Consider the following 15,311-nt stretch of genomic DNA (forward strand, 5'->3'; position numbering starts at 1 on the left):
CCTCCAGAAACACCCCACACACACACACTATATAGCGTTTGTTTCCTGCATTCAGATGACCTACGCGTCAACGCGCAGTCCCAGCCGCGGCTGGCTCCTCCCGGCATAGCAGCTGGATTTCCTGAGAGCAGAAGTTTTTTTTATTTTTTCCCCCTTCTCCTTCTGTGAATCATTTTCAAACAGCAGCCGAGTCAGGGCTGCTAGTCATTTCCTTTGATTTTTTTTTTTTATAAACTGCTGCTGTGTGCTTGGGGAAATCAGGGATACAGTTTGGAGTCCTCGCACCCCTGCTCCCGCGCACGGCTGCAGCACAGATGCTTGAATTAAAGCCAAGGGGACCTCGTCAGTTTCAGCTGGGGGTCTCCAGCATTTTCCCCTTTGGTACCTCCGAGCCCTGGCCATGAAGTGCCGGGAGTTTAACCAGTTTCTCCCAGCTTTGAGTCTTCACCATGTTCAAGAGAGGCAGCATGGCCCAGTCATTAGAGCAGTGGCCTAAGACTCAGGAAGCCTAGCTTCCAGGCCCAACTCTGCCACTGTCCTTGGGAAAGTCACTTCCCTTCTCCCTGCCTCAGTTCCCCCTCCCACCCTTTGTCTGTCTTATCTGTTTAGATCAGTGCTCCTCAAAAATTTGAGGGTCAGAACCCCCTTACCCAGTCTGTGCCCTCCTCTGCCGCTGGAGCCGGGGGTCAGGAACAGGGCTGGGGCTCAGGGGGGATGACACATGGTGGGGTAAGGGGCCAAGGCTGGGGCCGCACCTGGGGGTGGGTCTGGGGCCAGGAGCGGGGCCAAGGAAAGAGCTTTGGCCAGAGGCCGGGGGTGGGGCTGGGGCCAGGAGCCAGGGATGCAGCTACGGGTGGGACCAGAGCAGAACTGGGGGCGGGGCTGAGTGGCACTCCCTCCCTGCCTCCACATGGGGGCTGGCCTGCCCCCCCCATGGTTCCTTTATGCCCCCCTAGGGGGTGCGTGCCCCACAGTTTGGGGACCTCTGATTTAGACTGTAAGTCCTGTATGGACATGAAGCACCAAGCAAAACAGGGACCTGATGTTGGTAGGGGCCCCTAGGCACTTCTGGAATGCAAGTAAATAAAATTAGCTCTTCCCTGCCAAAGGCACCAGGATTATGTCAGACTGGAGTCAAACTGGTTTCCAGTTTTGGCCCGAAAGTGGATTTGAATTAGGAATGCAGCTGGGAAAAGCACATGTAGCTATTGGCTCACCTCGCCTCAGACCATCTCACAAGCCCCTGTAAAATCCTCACTTTTGGCACGAAGGGTTGCCCCCCTGGAACTGCTATGGCAGGTGTAATGCTTTCCACACTCACCATTTCTCCCCTCCGGCTTCGTGCTGCAGGACCTTGTAACCGAACTGAGCCTCCGGTGGCCCCTGGAAGATCTGGGGTCTCTTCACATCAATGTTGAATGACCTGCATAGCCCTAAAGAGACACAGAGCAGAGTTTCAGAGTAACAGCCATGTTAGTCTGTATTCGCAAAAAGAAAAGGAGTACTTGTGGCACCTTAGAGACTAACCAATTTATTTGAGCATAAGCTTTCGTGAGCTACAGCTCACTTCATCGGATACATACTGTGGAAAGTGTAGAAGATCTTTTTATTTGTGTGTATATAAAAAGATCTTCTACACTTTCCACAGTATGCATCTGATGAAGTGAGCTGTAGCTCACGAAAGTTTATGCTCAAATAAATTGGTTAGTCACAGAGCAGAGTGTTAGTCTAACCCAGAGAGCCCCAAAGTTAGGGGAGATGCAAAGACTTAGAGGGGGAGGGGGAGGGGGAGGACAAAGACAAAACTCTCAATCATTCTCCAGAATCTTGGCTTTCATTTAAAACAAAAATCAAATCTCCAGCTGTTACGGCTGCAAAGAAAAGCTTAAAAATATGGCACAAATAGTAAGTTAGCTGAAAACTGTATTTTGTGCGGCACTGAAACTATTGGCCAATTCGGCGACTCGCTTGGGCCGAAAAAAGAACCAAAACCAGAAATTTCAGACACATTTAGTTCCAAAAGGTCGTTCGAAATTGACATTGGAACCATTCCATGTGGCCCAAATGGAATGTTTTCTCCCTTTTTTTTGTTTAGTCAAGGGGGAAAAAAAATGGAAAAATTCAGTTTCAGTTTGAAACTACCTGCATTTTGTGGGGGATTTTTCAGTTCGGTGGCCGAAAATGACGCTGCATCACTTACACTTGGGTCATATTTTTAAGCTTGTAATCAATGCGTCGCCTTTTTTGCCTTGCAAGACAGGGCCAGTAGGAGCAGAATCAAGCCAACGCTTTCAGAAAAACCTCCCTCCGTGTACATCTTTCATGCACTTAAGCGAACTCCAGAAAATTCAGACTAGTGTGTTACTTTAGCATCCCTGATCGGAGCCCCATCGTGGCAGGCACGCCACACGAGAAAAAACAATGTATGTTAATCCTAGTGTGGACAGGACAGTGGGAGTTTTAACATCTGTTAACAAGTCAATTACCTAGACCAGGTTCCATCTGCATCAGAATTTTAACTTGGTAAAAACATATCTTTTTCTCAGCAAAGATCAAGCTGTAGTAAAACAGTCCCTCTCCCAAATTACTTGCAGCCTAAGTAGGTGAAACAAAAACATGTGTGAGGGGAAACTGAGGCCCAGAGAGTAAGAGGCCCAGACCCTCAAAGGTAACTCCATTGGGAGTTAGGTGCCTAAATAACTTTGAGGATCTGGGCCAAAGTGACTTGCCCAAGGTTGGCTCCCTAACGTCTCAAATTTCATAGTTCACAACAAATCCAACTGGTCCACTTGATGCAGGAACCAGGGTGAGATTTTAGGGCCTGGGTACGGAGGAGGTCAGACTAGATGATCACAACAGTCCCCGCTGACCTAGGAATCTGCGAGTCTCTGTATCGTGAGCTGCAAGGAGAACGGAAACATTTGTGCAGGCTGCGACCAGGGGCTAAAACAAACCCCCCCTTCCCACTAGCCCAGGCAGTCCAAGCCCTCAAGGAGACTTTCAGACTCTTCCCAGATTGGGTTGTTTCAGGTTACCGGCCACAAAGAGGACAGGCAAACCGCAGCCGGCAGCACACGGGCCCGGGTTGAGTTTGTACAGCTGATTCCCCCCGGCCACAGGAAACGTTGTTGCCCCGTCATCTGGCGGATTGCATTAGCCGGCCTGCCCCTAGAACTCACTGCCGGCACTTGCATTTTGACTCCCCACTGGAGTCACAGATTCCAAGGCCAGAAGGGACAACTGGGATCATCTAGCCTGGCCCCTGTGTAACACGGGCCACGGCCTTTACAATCACCTTGGGCTGCTGGTCCCGCAGGGCCGTGCTGCCCTATAATGGTCAGTGTAGCTACACCTGGAGCTTTTAGGAAAAAGGGTCAAAGGAGTGAGATGCACAGGTGTTTACGCACCACCCAGGGGAAGTATTAGCCTTAGGGTGCTGATAGGAAAACTGAGGCACAGAAGGGTGGGGGAAGTGACTTATTCAAAGCTTATGGAGGAGCTGGGGTCTGAGTGCCCTAGCCACATTATGATTTGTATTTCAGTAGCACCTACCGGTTCCGAGGGACACCAGTGCTCCCCAGTGCACACTCAGTGAGTGACAGTCTCTGCACTGAAGGGGCACTCAACAGGGCAATGGTGGGAGGGGAAACTGAGGCGCAATGAGTGCAGGGGGAGCGATGCCCCAGGACATACAACACGCCAGTAGCAGAGCTAAGACTAGAATTCCAGGAGTCCTGAGTTATTTAATTCGGAACCCAGCCATGGGTCTTAAGAGTTCAAGTGATTGTTTCCAACCGTGCATTACCGCTCACCCAGCTTTGTCACACCCACACCCTTCCCGGCTCCCAGGCCTGGACCCTACCCCTGGGCTACGGGGCCTCTTCCCCACCAGACCAGAGCTGAACTCCGGCCCTTGACAGCATTGCAGGGTAAGACGAGAGGAAAAGGGACCCGATTCCCGTGTGGCCCAGCAGCAGCCTCTCCGACCGCGAGCAGGAGGAGGTGGATTGGTCTGGCACGCACACACTTTAAACGAGGCCCAGATAGCGACAGTCCCCTCCCCCGCGTACCGCTAATGGGATTTCGAGAGCAGTGCTGGAAACCACTGACCATGCTAGGGTTACTCCCAGCTCAGGGGAGGCTATCCTCGCAGAAAGCACTGCTTGGTGCCCAGGCCCGCTCTTCGTCGGACTCCAATTCTAGGCCCTTTCAAGCCACAACTCGGTCAGATCTACCCTGGGCCGTACTCTCTCCAGTTGGCTGTATTCTCTCCCCTTCGCTCGAGCATCAGCCAGCCACCCAATTCCAACCTCCCTTCCCACTTGTAATGCAATGCCCTGGGGGTGGGGGTGTAGCCAGCACCGGGATGTGAACCTGCGACCTCTTGGTCTAGAGGCACAGGCCCTTTATGGCCAGAGACAAAGCCCCACCTCTGCCAGCTGCAGGCCGTTGTGCCTCTGAGCTGAGCGCTAGCCGGAGACAGAGCCGCACTGCGGAAGGGCGGATTAGCGAAGCCGGGTCAGGCCTTGCGTGAGCGTGGATTGGAGGTAGAGAGACAGGCCGCTGGGAACAGTGCTGGGAACGCATTAGCGTAGTCGGCGTGGCTATCTCCGGAGACCCTTTGCCTGCGAAGGCCTGACGCTACGTCTGCCCTGCAGCTAGCAGCCTGCCTCCGAGACTGGGTAGACAAGCTCGCGCACTAGGGGCTAGCCACCCGAGCGCAGACCCAGGAGGTCGCATGGGCTTGTACCAGGGCAGCTAGCCCACGGTGCCCCTTGTATCGCAATATCTTGAGCAGCTACCTGCTGACGTAGCTGGGAGGCATGCTGCCTGCTACTGCGTAGACATACCCAGAGAGAACAACAGCAGGTTGTCTGTCTGTGTCCAGTGCAATTCCTTTTCTACTGTTCAAACGAGACCTAGTCAACAAAAATACAGTCCCAGCCGTTTCCCATTGCAAAAAGCGGCTTCGGCAAAATCGAAATATTTCATGGGAACATGTTAATTTCAAAGAAATTTTGCAACGGGAAAAAGTCCAGAATCAATCGAAACGATGCTATCCAGCTGACACGTTTTGATTTCTGTTCATGTTTAAAATATTTTTCAGATTTTATCTTTCCTGTTAAGGGAGAACAAACGTCAAAGCAAAAATGGCCGTGCTACTGAAGCAAAGCATTCGAAGGGTCCCAAATCCAAATGTCAGAATTTTCGTTTCGTGGGACGTTCTGGATTTTCATTTCATTGGGAATACCCACCACCACACTTCTACGTGTCAGAATTTCTCAGGGAACAGAAATCCGAGTTCCCAACCAGCTCTTACAACACCCCAGTCCTGTCTCTTGTCTGGTCCAAGAGGCAAACGCTGTTCCCAAGTTGGCACTAGGAGGTGCTGTGCTGCCGGACTCCTTGCAAGATGGATGTTCTGGTTATTTTAATGTCCCAAGCAGCCCGTGGCACAGAAACAGGGGATGAGCCCTAGTGAGCTGGGCTTATCCCAAAGTGATAATTTAGTTCCATCTCCTTAAAAACATCTCGTAGCTCCAAGGCTCCTCCCTGTGCCCGCTGATCTCAGTGCTACTTTGCATCACATCCCAATCCCAAAGCACTTTACGGATCACAATTAACCCTCACGCTCGCGTAGGGAAGAATCAGTCCTGCCTTCCTGCAGCTGTACGGTGAAGGGAAGAAATACGCTCAGAGCAGGTACAGAATCCCAACTCACGGCCTCTTTCTCTGATCCCATAGCTCATGTTCCCCCCGCCTCCCAGAACTGGGGCCTGGAACCCAGAAGCCCTTCAGTCCACTACACGACTAGACCATTTCAGAGAAGCACCTTAAAAATCAAATCCAGGAGGACAAGGAAACGAAACTGACCGTGAACCATCAGGGGAAAGTGACTGAATTTATTGCACCAGCCCAAGGGCTAAAACAGGCAGTGGAAATCAGCGTGAAACATGTTCACCGCTTTCCCATTCACTCCTCTGCGAAACCTGCGCATTATTTTGAAATATACAGGGCCTGATTTCCATGTGCACACAGGCCCTGGCAATGTCGGGGCCCTCCCAAGGTGGGTGGGAGTTAACTGTAATTGGCACTTGTTTTTAAGGCTGCTTTACACTGTCAGGGCAGCGTCGAAAGGACCTTGGAGGAGCTATAAATCAAGCCCATGATGCAGCCAGCATTAAGAGCGTCTGATGCATTTTGTGCATGGGTGTCAGTGAGGATCCAGACTGGAGGAGTTGTCCTGAAATTATAGTTTCCAAGCTGAGATCATAACAACCTCCCAGTGACAGGCTCCAGCTTGGCAGGGCCGAGCAGGGCAGCGTATTTCCTGCCTCTCTGAGGATGTGTAAGGAGAGGGCGGAGGCTGCGCCCCTTGCACAGTGACTCCTCTGTCTCAGGAGCCGACCGTGCCCCAGATTCACAGCAAACCTCAGGAAGAAAACAGACTAGCAATTACGCAGGGTGTAGTTTGAAAATAGAGCGCCTTTGCCCCAGTATGGATCACATGCACACGCTGCAAATTCCTTGCATGGCTGGCTAACTAATTACCAGCAGCACCGAGAGGCCAGCTTCGGAAATTAGCCCACACGCGTATTTTAGGAAACTTAAATTAAAGGGAGAAAAAATTCTCGTTGACTTAAAATATTTTGAGAATTGCAACGGCCCAGAGCCAAGAGCCTTGTTTGTCCCAGCCCGGACCTGCCAGTTAACCTCATATGTTATTGCTATCTTTAAAAATGTCGTACATTTAGAGCCAGAAGGCAGCGTCGTGATGGTCTGGTCTGACCTCCTGTGTAAGACAGGCCAGGGAAGCTCACCCGGGGAGCCTTGCACTGAGCAGTGGTTCTCAACCTTTTGTGGACTCAGGACCCATTTGTAAATGTTTGTGGCCTGTCGCAACCTAAATAATCTGTGGGTGGAGTAGGGTTCGCGCCTGGCTGGTATTTGACCGGCCTGGCTGGGTTTTTTTTTTTTTTTTTTTTTACATATTTGCCAGTTGCCAGAAAAATTATTTAATCTGCCAGTGGGGTTTGTATGTGGGTCTGAAGATTTGCATTATTATCGCAATACACCGGGATACCTAACGTTCAAAGTTTCTGCGTCCAGCTAAAGATGCTGCAGTGATCCCACTTCCCCAGTTTAAGTCAGAAAATGATGTTAGCAGTCTTATCTATATGTTACCTGCGTGTGTAGCTGCATGCAGCAGCGAAAGTTTTTAGTACAGGGGAGGCAGCGGGAAAAAGCTCCAGCAGCTCCCTGAGGCAGGAAAAGGCTCCAGGAGTAGGCACTACATGTGAGAGGTGCTGGTTGGGTGTGTAGAGAGCCGTGTATGGTACAGACCCTAAGGTTATGGCATGTCTTTGCTTACCTAAGCAGAGCCTCAGTGACTACACTGTCATCAATACCCATGCTAGAGGAGCATGCAGTGTACGTATCCTACACGCCACCATCACCGTAAGTAGGGTCTCAGAAAGAGCCGTCCAGCCCCTGTTGAAAGGTATCAAGTAGCACCAGCTACAAAATTAGGCAGAATAGTTTTCCACTGAAAAATGCAGTTTCACTGAAACCTAAATGTTTCACATTGACCTGTTGATTTCAACTCAATTTGTTAATGGGAAAGGTTGAAACATTTAGCTTGGATTCATTTTATTTAGTAAAACGGTATTTAAAATATTAATTTTAGATGTATTAGGCATACATAGCGTACAAAATGTTAACATATTATAAATGTCGAAACAGTGTTTCAATATTATCCAAATGAGATTGAACTTGTCTGGAATTTTCAGTCATTTTTGGTATGAATTTGAATTTTTTTTTTTTCCAAAATGTCAGTGGGATGTAACTGGCCAAGGTGCAGAGCAACAGGGAATGTGGCCACCCAACCACAAGGATTGTCAGCCTAAGTGCCTTAGAAGTAGCATCCTGCAGCAGGGCTGTCTTAGTCTCCAGTACTTCTCAGGGGACATGTGAACTGCCCTGATCTGGCTCCACATAGCGTTCACCCTGAAACCTAGTGATGCCCATTCTAAAGTTAGACCTGGGTTTTAGTCCCAGCTCTGTCACTGACTCCCAGGGATACTTTGGCCAAATTCCTGCCTTTCTGTGCCTCAGTTTCCCCACTTACAAGATGAAGACACCTATCCTTGCAAAGCATTTTGAGAGTTATGAGTGGAAAATGCTACTGCAATGCTGCCAAGTAGTATCTCTTTTGGTTAAGTCTCCTTGTTAACTATTTCCCTGCCAATTATTTAAGCAAAAGCGTGACAGCTATTCAAGCACTGTGGGTGGAGCTTGGCATCACGGGCGGAGCTTAGTAAGAATGCCACTTCTTCCTTCCCTCCTCCACTCAGGCTCCCCTCCTCGATACACACACTCACACCAAGGAAGGGGAGTTTATATGTAAATTAAATGGACTAGCCTGGAACCAATTAGACATGTAAACAAAAGAGAAACTCCACACTACTCTCCTGGATGGAAGAGACCCTCCAACTATGTGTTAAGTACAGTATTGTCAGCCACAAGCGTTCCAAAATCCCCCAATTGTTTCATATTCTCTGTGTGTATATAAAGTCTGCTGCAGTTTCCACGGTATACATCTGATGAAGTGAGCTGTAGCTCATGAAAGCTCATGCTCAAATAAATTGGTTAGTCTCTAAGGTGCCACAAGTCCTCCTTTTCTTTTTGCGAATACAGACTAACACGGCTGTTACTCTGAAACCTGTCATAAATACCTTACGGTTTTTAAATTACTAAATTAAGTTTGAGCATAAGCTTTCGTGGGCTACAGCCCACTTCATCAGATGCATAGAATGGAACATATATATATATATACACACATACAGATAAGTTGGAAGTTACCATACAAACTGTGACAGGCTAATTAGTTAAATGAGCTATTATCAGCAGGAGAAAAAAACTTTTGTAGTGATACTCAAGATGGCCCATTTAGACAGTTGACAAGAAGGCGCGAGGATACTTAACTTAAGGAAATAGATTCAATATGGGTAATGACCCCAGCCACTCCCCGTCTCTCTTCAAACCCAAGTTAAGCCTATGTTGCCAAACGCTGCTGTTTTAAGTTTTAAGTTTTAAGTTCCAAGATATTGGTATGTTTTCCCCAAAAACCTCAGCTGCTGGAGTCATGCGAGAATCTTATTTAAAAAGGTATGTTTCTAGTAAGTTATAAAGAAAAGCTCAGACATGTGACCTCATTCTCAGAAACCAGAAGACACAATTAGATATTTAAAAAAAAAAAAAAGGATTTTTTTTAAGTCAGTCATGATTTTTTGGGGGCCTGACTCAGGATCTTTGAATGCTTGGGGTTGCAGTCCGCCATGAGATTTGTGAGCCTTTGTGACCGAACTTGGGTCAGACTTTTCTTTGCAAGCATGAGGGCCAGAAACATTTAAAAAAAAAAAAAGAAAGAAAGAAAGCTGTGATTTGCACTTAATCACATGACTCCAGAAGCTGCAGCTTTCGGAAACACTAAATACAGCAAGACTGCCCTTCTTTTGCCTCAGTTTCCCCCTCTATAAGCACAAGCTCAAGGTATGTCGTCGATTGGATTCCACCTGGAGGGAAGAAAAGTTGGGGAGGACAAAGAACAACATATTGTAGGAAAAGGAGGCTGCAATCATGGAGACATCTCACGGCAGAGTTACATCTCTCACTCTGGGCAAACAGCGGTGGGGAAAATGGGCTGCTTCTAGACACAGGAGAGTCTAAATCGAAGTCTCTATAAAAGAGAGATACTTATATCTGCAACAAGAAAAGGAGGACTTGTGGCACCTTAGAGACTAACAAATTTAAATTATGAGCTGGCTATGCCATGAGCAAGTGGCAGGCTCGGGGCTGTAAAGAAGCCCAAGAAAATCTCCCTGATTTGCCAAAATATTTCCCTCTTTGAGAAAAAATATCCTCCGGGAATTTCTCAGCCACCACAGCGAATGCCTGCCAATCCCCTGGAGCAGGATGGGGAGGGCAGAATGGGACAAGTCAAAGCAGTTCCAGATGTGCAGTGATCTATGCCATTGCTTGCTGGGGGGCATGGGGGAGAAGGCCAACCTGCTGCTCAGAGATGAGAGGAGCTGGTGGGACATTTCCCCCACTCTCCCCCACAAAGAAATCCAGATGTAATTTTAATGAAAAGCTGTTTTTCATCAACATTTTATAAAAAGCCACCGAAACGTTTGTCTGAGTTTTGATTTTCCAGCGTCACCTCCCAAATGTTTCAGCTTCTGCTTTTGCTTTTTCCTCCAAAAAAACCCTAAAAAACAACCAACAAAACATCAAGTTGTTCCTGGGGAACTTCTGATTAAAGAAAGAAAGTAAAATAAAAGTTTCTTCCACTTTTCCACACAAAACCAGGGCATTTTCCAGCTGGTTTTCACTGTGCTCAGTCTGCCCAGCTCCTGCCCAGCTCAGAGCAATGAAGATGTCCCAGTGCTTCGAGGCTACAGCTGACTGCAGAGTCGCGGCTTGAGTAGTCATACCTGAGCTAGTGCTGATCTAGCTAGTTCTGGTACTGCTAGCAGGGAAGCCGTGTTTTTAGCACAGGCCAGCTGTGTGAGAGATCACCCTGGGATCCAGCCAGTCTGTCCGGCCCATGCTGCCACCACGATGTCATTGCTATGGGCACCTTAGCTGGCCTGATTAAAGCTAGCGGCGGCCCATGTACCCCCTGACTTCAGTGCAGAAATACCCTGAGAGAGAAGGTCAGTCTGGCAGCATGGAAAGCTCCCGAGTGTCGGGAACAGCATTGGGGTCCGGTCTTCAGCTTTTGAATTTGGGAGAGGAAGGTTCAAACCTCCAAGCTCCTCTGGAATTGCTAAGTTTGGGATCTGTCTGAAGCTGTAGCTCAGGGCTCCCAGCAGTCCAATCAGACTCTGGGGCCCAGGCTGGCCTAAAAGGGCCAGGACTTTCCAAAAAAGGGCCAGCATCACCTGGTCTCAAGAGCTACTACAGCTTGGTGGGGAGCCCCAAGGAGCCAGGGGAAAGGCAGGGCAAGCTGCTCCCCTATTCCTCCCCTCTGCTCTCCCCTGCTAAAACACTGTGCAGATTCCCAAGGTCCATTGGCTCAGTGGCCTGTCGCTGACAGTCAGCAGCTGCTTCAGAGGAAGGTGTGAGAACCCCACAGAAGGCAGATGTGGGCTAATCTCACTCAGTAGGAGATGGGCTGAAGCCCAGAAGCATGTGATTCAAAATCCCTTCCAACCATGAGTTAGCATCAGTCACAGCAACCATTCTTGTTATCCATATAAGTATCCAATCCCTTTTTGAATCTTGTGAAGTCCTTATCCTTGATAGCACCCTGTGGCAATGAGTTCCACAGTCTAATCACACCCTTTGTGGGTTTGAATTTGCTACCTTTCATTTCCAGTGAATGTCCGTTCGTTCTCCAAGACAGGAAGAACAGAGTCTAGAGAAGCTAGCTCAGGAACTTTGATTTGCTAATTGATAGACTTATGCCCCCACTTATCCATCTCCTTTTTAAGGTAACGATCCCAATCTTTCCAGTTTCTTAATAGGAGAGGTTTTGCAGATCTGAAGAAGAGTTCTGTGTAGCTCGAAAGCTCATCTCTTTCACCCACAGAAGTTGGTCCAATAAAAGATATTACCCCGCCCACCTTGTCTCCTTAATAAACTTTGTCATCTGCAAGATTTTCTTCCTCATGTCTGACCCCTTGTTTTCCAGATCAGCCGATATATTTAATGCTGGACCTCAAATGGAGCCACGAGATGCTACTTTGTTAATTTTTTGCCATGATTACAATTCGCCATTTATTCCTAATCTGTTTCTTGTCTTCCAGCCAGTTTTTGATCCATGACAAAACTTCCCCTCTTATCCCATGACGACTTCGTTTCTTGAGTAACTTCTTGTCAAAGGCCTTTGGAGTCATGCCACTCTGTTCTCCTTTATCCACTTGACTGCGACATTCAAAAAAGTCTAGTAGATTAGAGACACACGGTTTTCCTTTGCGTGCTGACCTGATCGTCTCATGCTCTTCCAGGAGCTTTATTCTATGTAACTGTTCCAACCAATTTCCTAGGTACAGCTGTTTAGATTCCTGGTCTGTAATTCCCTGGATCTCCCCTAGACCCTCCTTCCGATAAAGGTAAAACATTTGCTGGCCTTCAAACCTCCAGTATAGCAGCTGTTTTTAAAATATGGCGTATTTCTTGCCAGCAGCTCCGCCACTGCACACTTGAGCTCCTTCTGTGCTCTGGGACAGAGACCATCAGGGCCCGGGACTCATTGCTTCCTGAAGTTATCAATTCATTCCAGCACCTCTGTCTCAGATGGAACTGATGCAAAGGGTCCTGGAGGCACATTGGAAGAGCAGCTACCCATGGCAGAACGGGAGGATGGCCGGGTTGGGAGCTTCTGGGATAGCTGCTTGAGTAAGAGTTTATCCAGTGGTTGGAGCAAGGAGCCCGGACTCCTGGGTTCCAATCCCAGATTGGGCTCTGCGGTAGGGTGGCATGTTGGACAAGTTGCTACCCCTCTCCCTGCTCCACTCACCCTGTCCGATTCCCCAGGGCAAAGCCTGGCCACAGATGGGGGGACAAACAGCTCACAACAGATCATCCTCCAATGCTAGTGGGCTACATGCCAGCCCTGCGCCCACTGACCCGCAGCCCCTCAGGGCTTCACTGACAGCAGCCAGCCGGGCCCCTCTTCCCCTCCCCCAGGGGCACAGAGAGGCCAGCTGCAGAAGCGAGCAACGTGCCCCGTTTCACCAGGTCATGAAAAAAACAGGAGTCCAGGATTGCAGGGCAGGCTGCTGGGGGAACTGCCCGTAGGGAATGTCTTCTGTCCTCAGCCCAAGGGGATAAGGAACCTCATCACTTCGCCTGGGCAGCATCGGTCAGATGGACGTTGGGACAAGAGCCCCGAATCATACGTCCCAGCATGCCCGGCCCCACCATGGCGCTTCCCCACCCCAGCTCCTGGGCCCTGATGCTGAGCAGCATGCTCTGGCAGCGGGTCAGTAGCTGAAGGATGCCACTGAGTGCCCTTGGGTTGCCTACCCTCCCTCGCCATTGCCTGGGCCAGCACCCAGGGGACCGGGGCTCCCCCTGGCCCCATTCGTGGTGATGAGCACAGTACCCACGTACAGCAGCGAAGGCCCTCAAAGCACCTCCCCCAGCCTGCTCGCGAGGTGGGCATCGCTGTCCCAGATGGGGAAGGAAATGACTCGGCAAGGGTCACACGGTGAGTCGGTGGAAGAGCTGGGAAAAGACTCCAGGAGTCCCGCTTCCCATCAGCTCCAACTACGAGACCCCACTCCCTTCCCGAGCCAACCGCAGAACCCAGCTGTCTCATCTCCCACGCCTGTCCCCCCCACGCTGTAACCATTGGGCCCCACTCCCCACCCAGAGCCGGGACAGAACTCGGGAGTCCTACATCCCAGCCCCGTGCTGCCGCTCAGATGCGGCTAGGAGGGAGCCGCAGCCTCTGGGGGAACGTGGCTCTGCCTGATTCCAGCTGAACCCAGGAATCCGAGAGCATCTGATGAAGCTCCGAGCCGGTTCTTTAATCCCTGACACTTTGCTCACGATGGAAATACACCAACTCCCCCATGCTCTAGCCACATGCTCCTCCCTGCTCCACTCCCGCCCCCTCCCCCCCCGCCCGACAGTGACAGCAGGCTCCAGCCAGCGCTGGGCGTGCAGCCCCCGGCAGAGCCTGCATGGTGCCCACACGGGGCCCGCACATTGCAAAGCCAGCTGTGCCGGCGTTTCCGTGACACGCTTTTCCTCTGCAGCTCCCTGGTCTGACTCTGCACAGAAACGTTCGCCCGGGGAATGCACCCTCTCCCCTCCCCTCCCCCAGACCACGTGCAGCCTCCAGAAAGCAGAGCAATCGACGCTTAGCCCAGGAGAGCGAGACTGGCCTTGTGGTTAAGACACGGGGATGGGGCTCTGGAGAGCTGGTTCTGCCACCGAGTCCCTGTGCGATGTGGGGCAGCTCGCTCCATGTCTGGGCCTCAGTTTCCCTCTTCTATAGGAGTGAGGGAATCCCAGCCTCCTCCCCCTGTACGTTTCCAGGGGTCAGAGACCGTCTATGGATTTGCACCCAGTACGACGGAATCCGCATCCCAGCTGAGTGTCTGGTTGCAACTATAAGACAAAGAACCCAGCGTCCGCGCTCACCCGCCCCCAGAATCGCAAAGATTGGCTCCAACCCCGTCCTTGCTCGGGAGCGGGGGGGTAGGTAGACCTACCCCAACTCGTTGTGCACCGCGCCCTGGGTTCAGCTCTGGGTGTGGCACGCCGGACGCGACGTCGGAACGATTCCGGTGCTGCCAGTCAGAGGCGTGGAGTCGAGGCGATTCTACAAAACCCAGGTGCAACGCTGCAGATTCCTAAGCACCGTCCCTGCACCCATGTACGGACACCGAGCCCTGGTCCTTCTCAGGCCCCGAGCACACAAGCGCTTTGGGGGAAGTAAAGGCACCAGCGCAGTTCTTTTTACACTGCAGTAGCCCCCCACCCTCCCGGCACCAATTGGTTTTTGGACCCAGTCGTGCTAGGCACTGTACAAACCCAGAGCAAGATGGTCCCTTCCCCAGAGGGCTTTCTACCACCAGTGTCGATAGGACAGTGGTGTGTTAGCCACCAGGTGGCGTGTGGACCTGCTCTGAGCAGAGTCAGGCAGGGTACTTAACCCCTGGAGCCATCTATCCTATTCTGCCACCCGTGCTACGGGCTATGAAGTGACACCAGAAAGTGCAAGGGTGAGAAGTTTTCCAGGAGAGAGGCGGGTGTCAACATCCCCCTAACAAGACCATTATCTACAGCAAAGCTTCATTTTAGAACAAGTATTCCATGTTTTCCATCTCACCTGGACCCCCCATTTCCCATACTTGGGCCCCCCCCCCCGTGCCATGGATCTAACCAGGCGTCCACATACACTTAGCAATACGGGAAGGGCCGGGGGGTGTCAATCCCTGACACCCGTTTGCGATTCCCCCAGCTGAGAATGCAGAGGGAGCACATCAGTATGCAGAGGGACCATCCAGGGCTCTCTTTCTGCTTCGTGTCAGCCAGGGCTTCATTGGGAGCAGATGCACTAGAGCTGTGGCCCGTTTGCTCGGCGGGTTTATACAGACCGGCAATCAACGGTCTACAGACGACACGAATCGCCCACCCGGCGCCCATTTCCCACTCCTCCAGGTTGTCCACCCGACGAGGCAGATTCTCTCTTCCGCTCAACGGCTTCTGCATTTGAAGTATCGCGTGCACGCCCGTGGAGCCCGGGAGAGTCTCCCCTGGCACTCAGAGAGCCACGTTATCCCTTACCC

General features: G+C 50.8%; 1 protein-coding gene across 4 annotated transcripts in view; it reads right to left on the reverse strand.

Annotated features, from left to right (window-relative positions):
• ITGA10 (integrin subunit alpha 10) overlaps positions 1-15,311 on the reverse strand; it is a 64,263-nt gene that overhangs the window by 37,426 nt on the left and 11,526 nt on the right. For all 4 annotated transcript variants that reach the window (XM_048828633.2, XM_075122968.1, XM_075122969.1 and 1 more), the window contains one exon: positions 1,322-1,433. Coding sequence is in view for 1 of the 4 variants with exons in the window: in XM_048828631.2 (XP_048684588.2) it covers positions 1,322-1,433 (112 nt within the window). In the remaining 3 variants the exon portion in view is untranslated. The remainder of the gene's footprint in view (positions 1-1,321; positions 1,434-15,311) is intronic.

The sequence above is a fragment of the Caretta caretta genome, chromosome 24 (genome assembly GCF_965140235.1).
Source record: "Caretta caretta isolate rCarCar2 chromosome 24, rCarCar1.hap1, whole genome shotgun sequence".
In the NCBI taxonomy this organism is placed as follows: Eukaryota; Metazoa; Chordata; order Testudines; family Cheloniidae; genus Caretta; species Caretta caretta.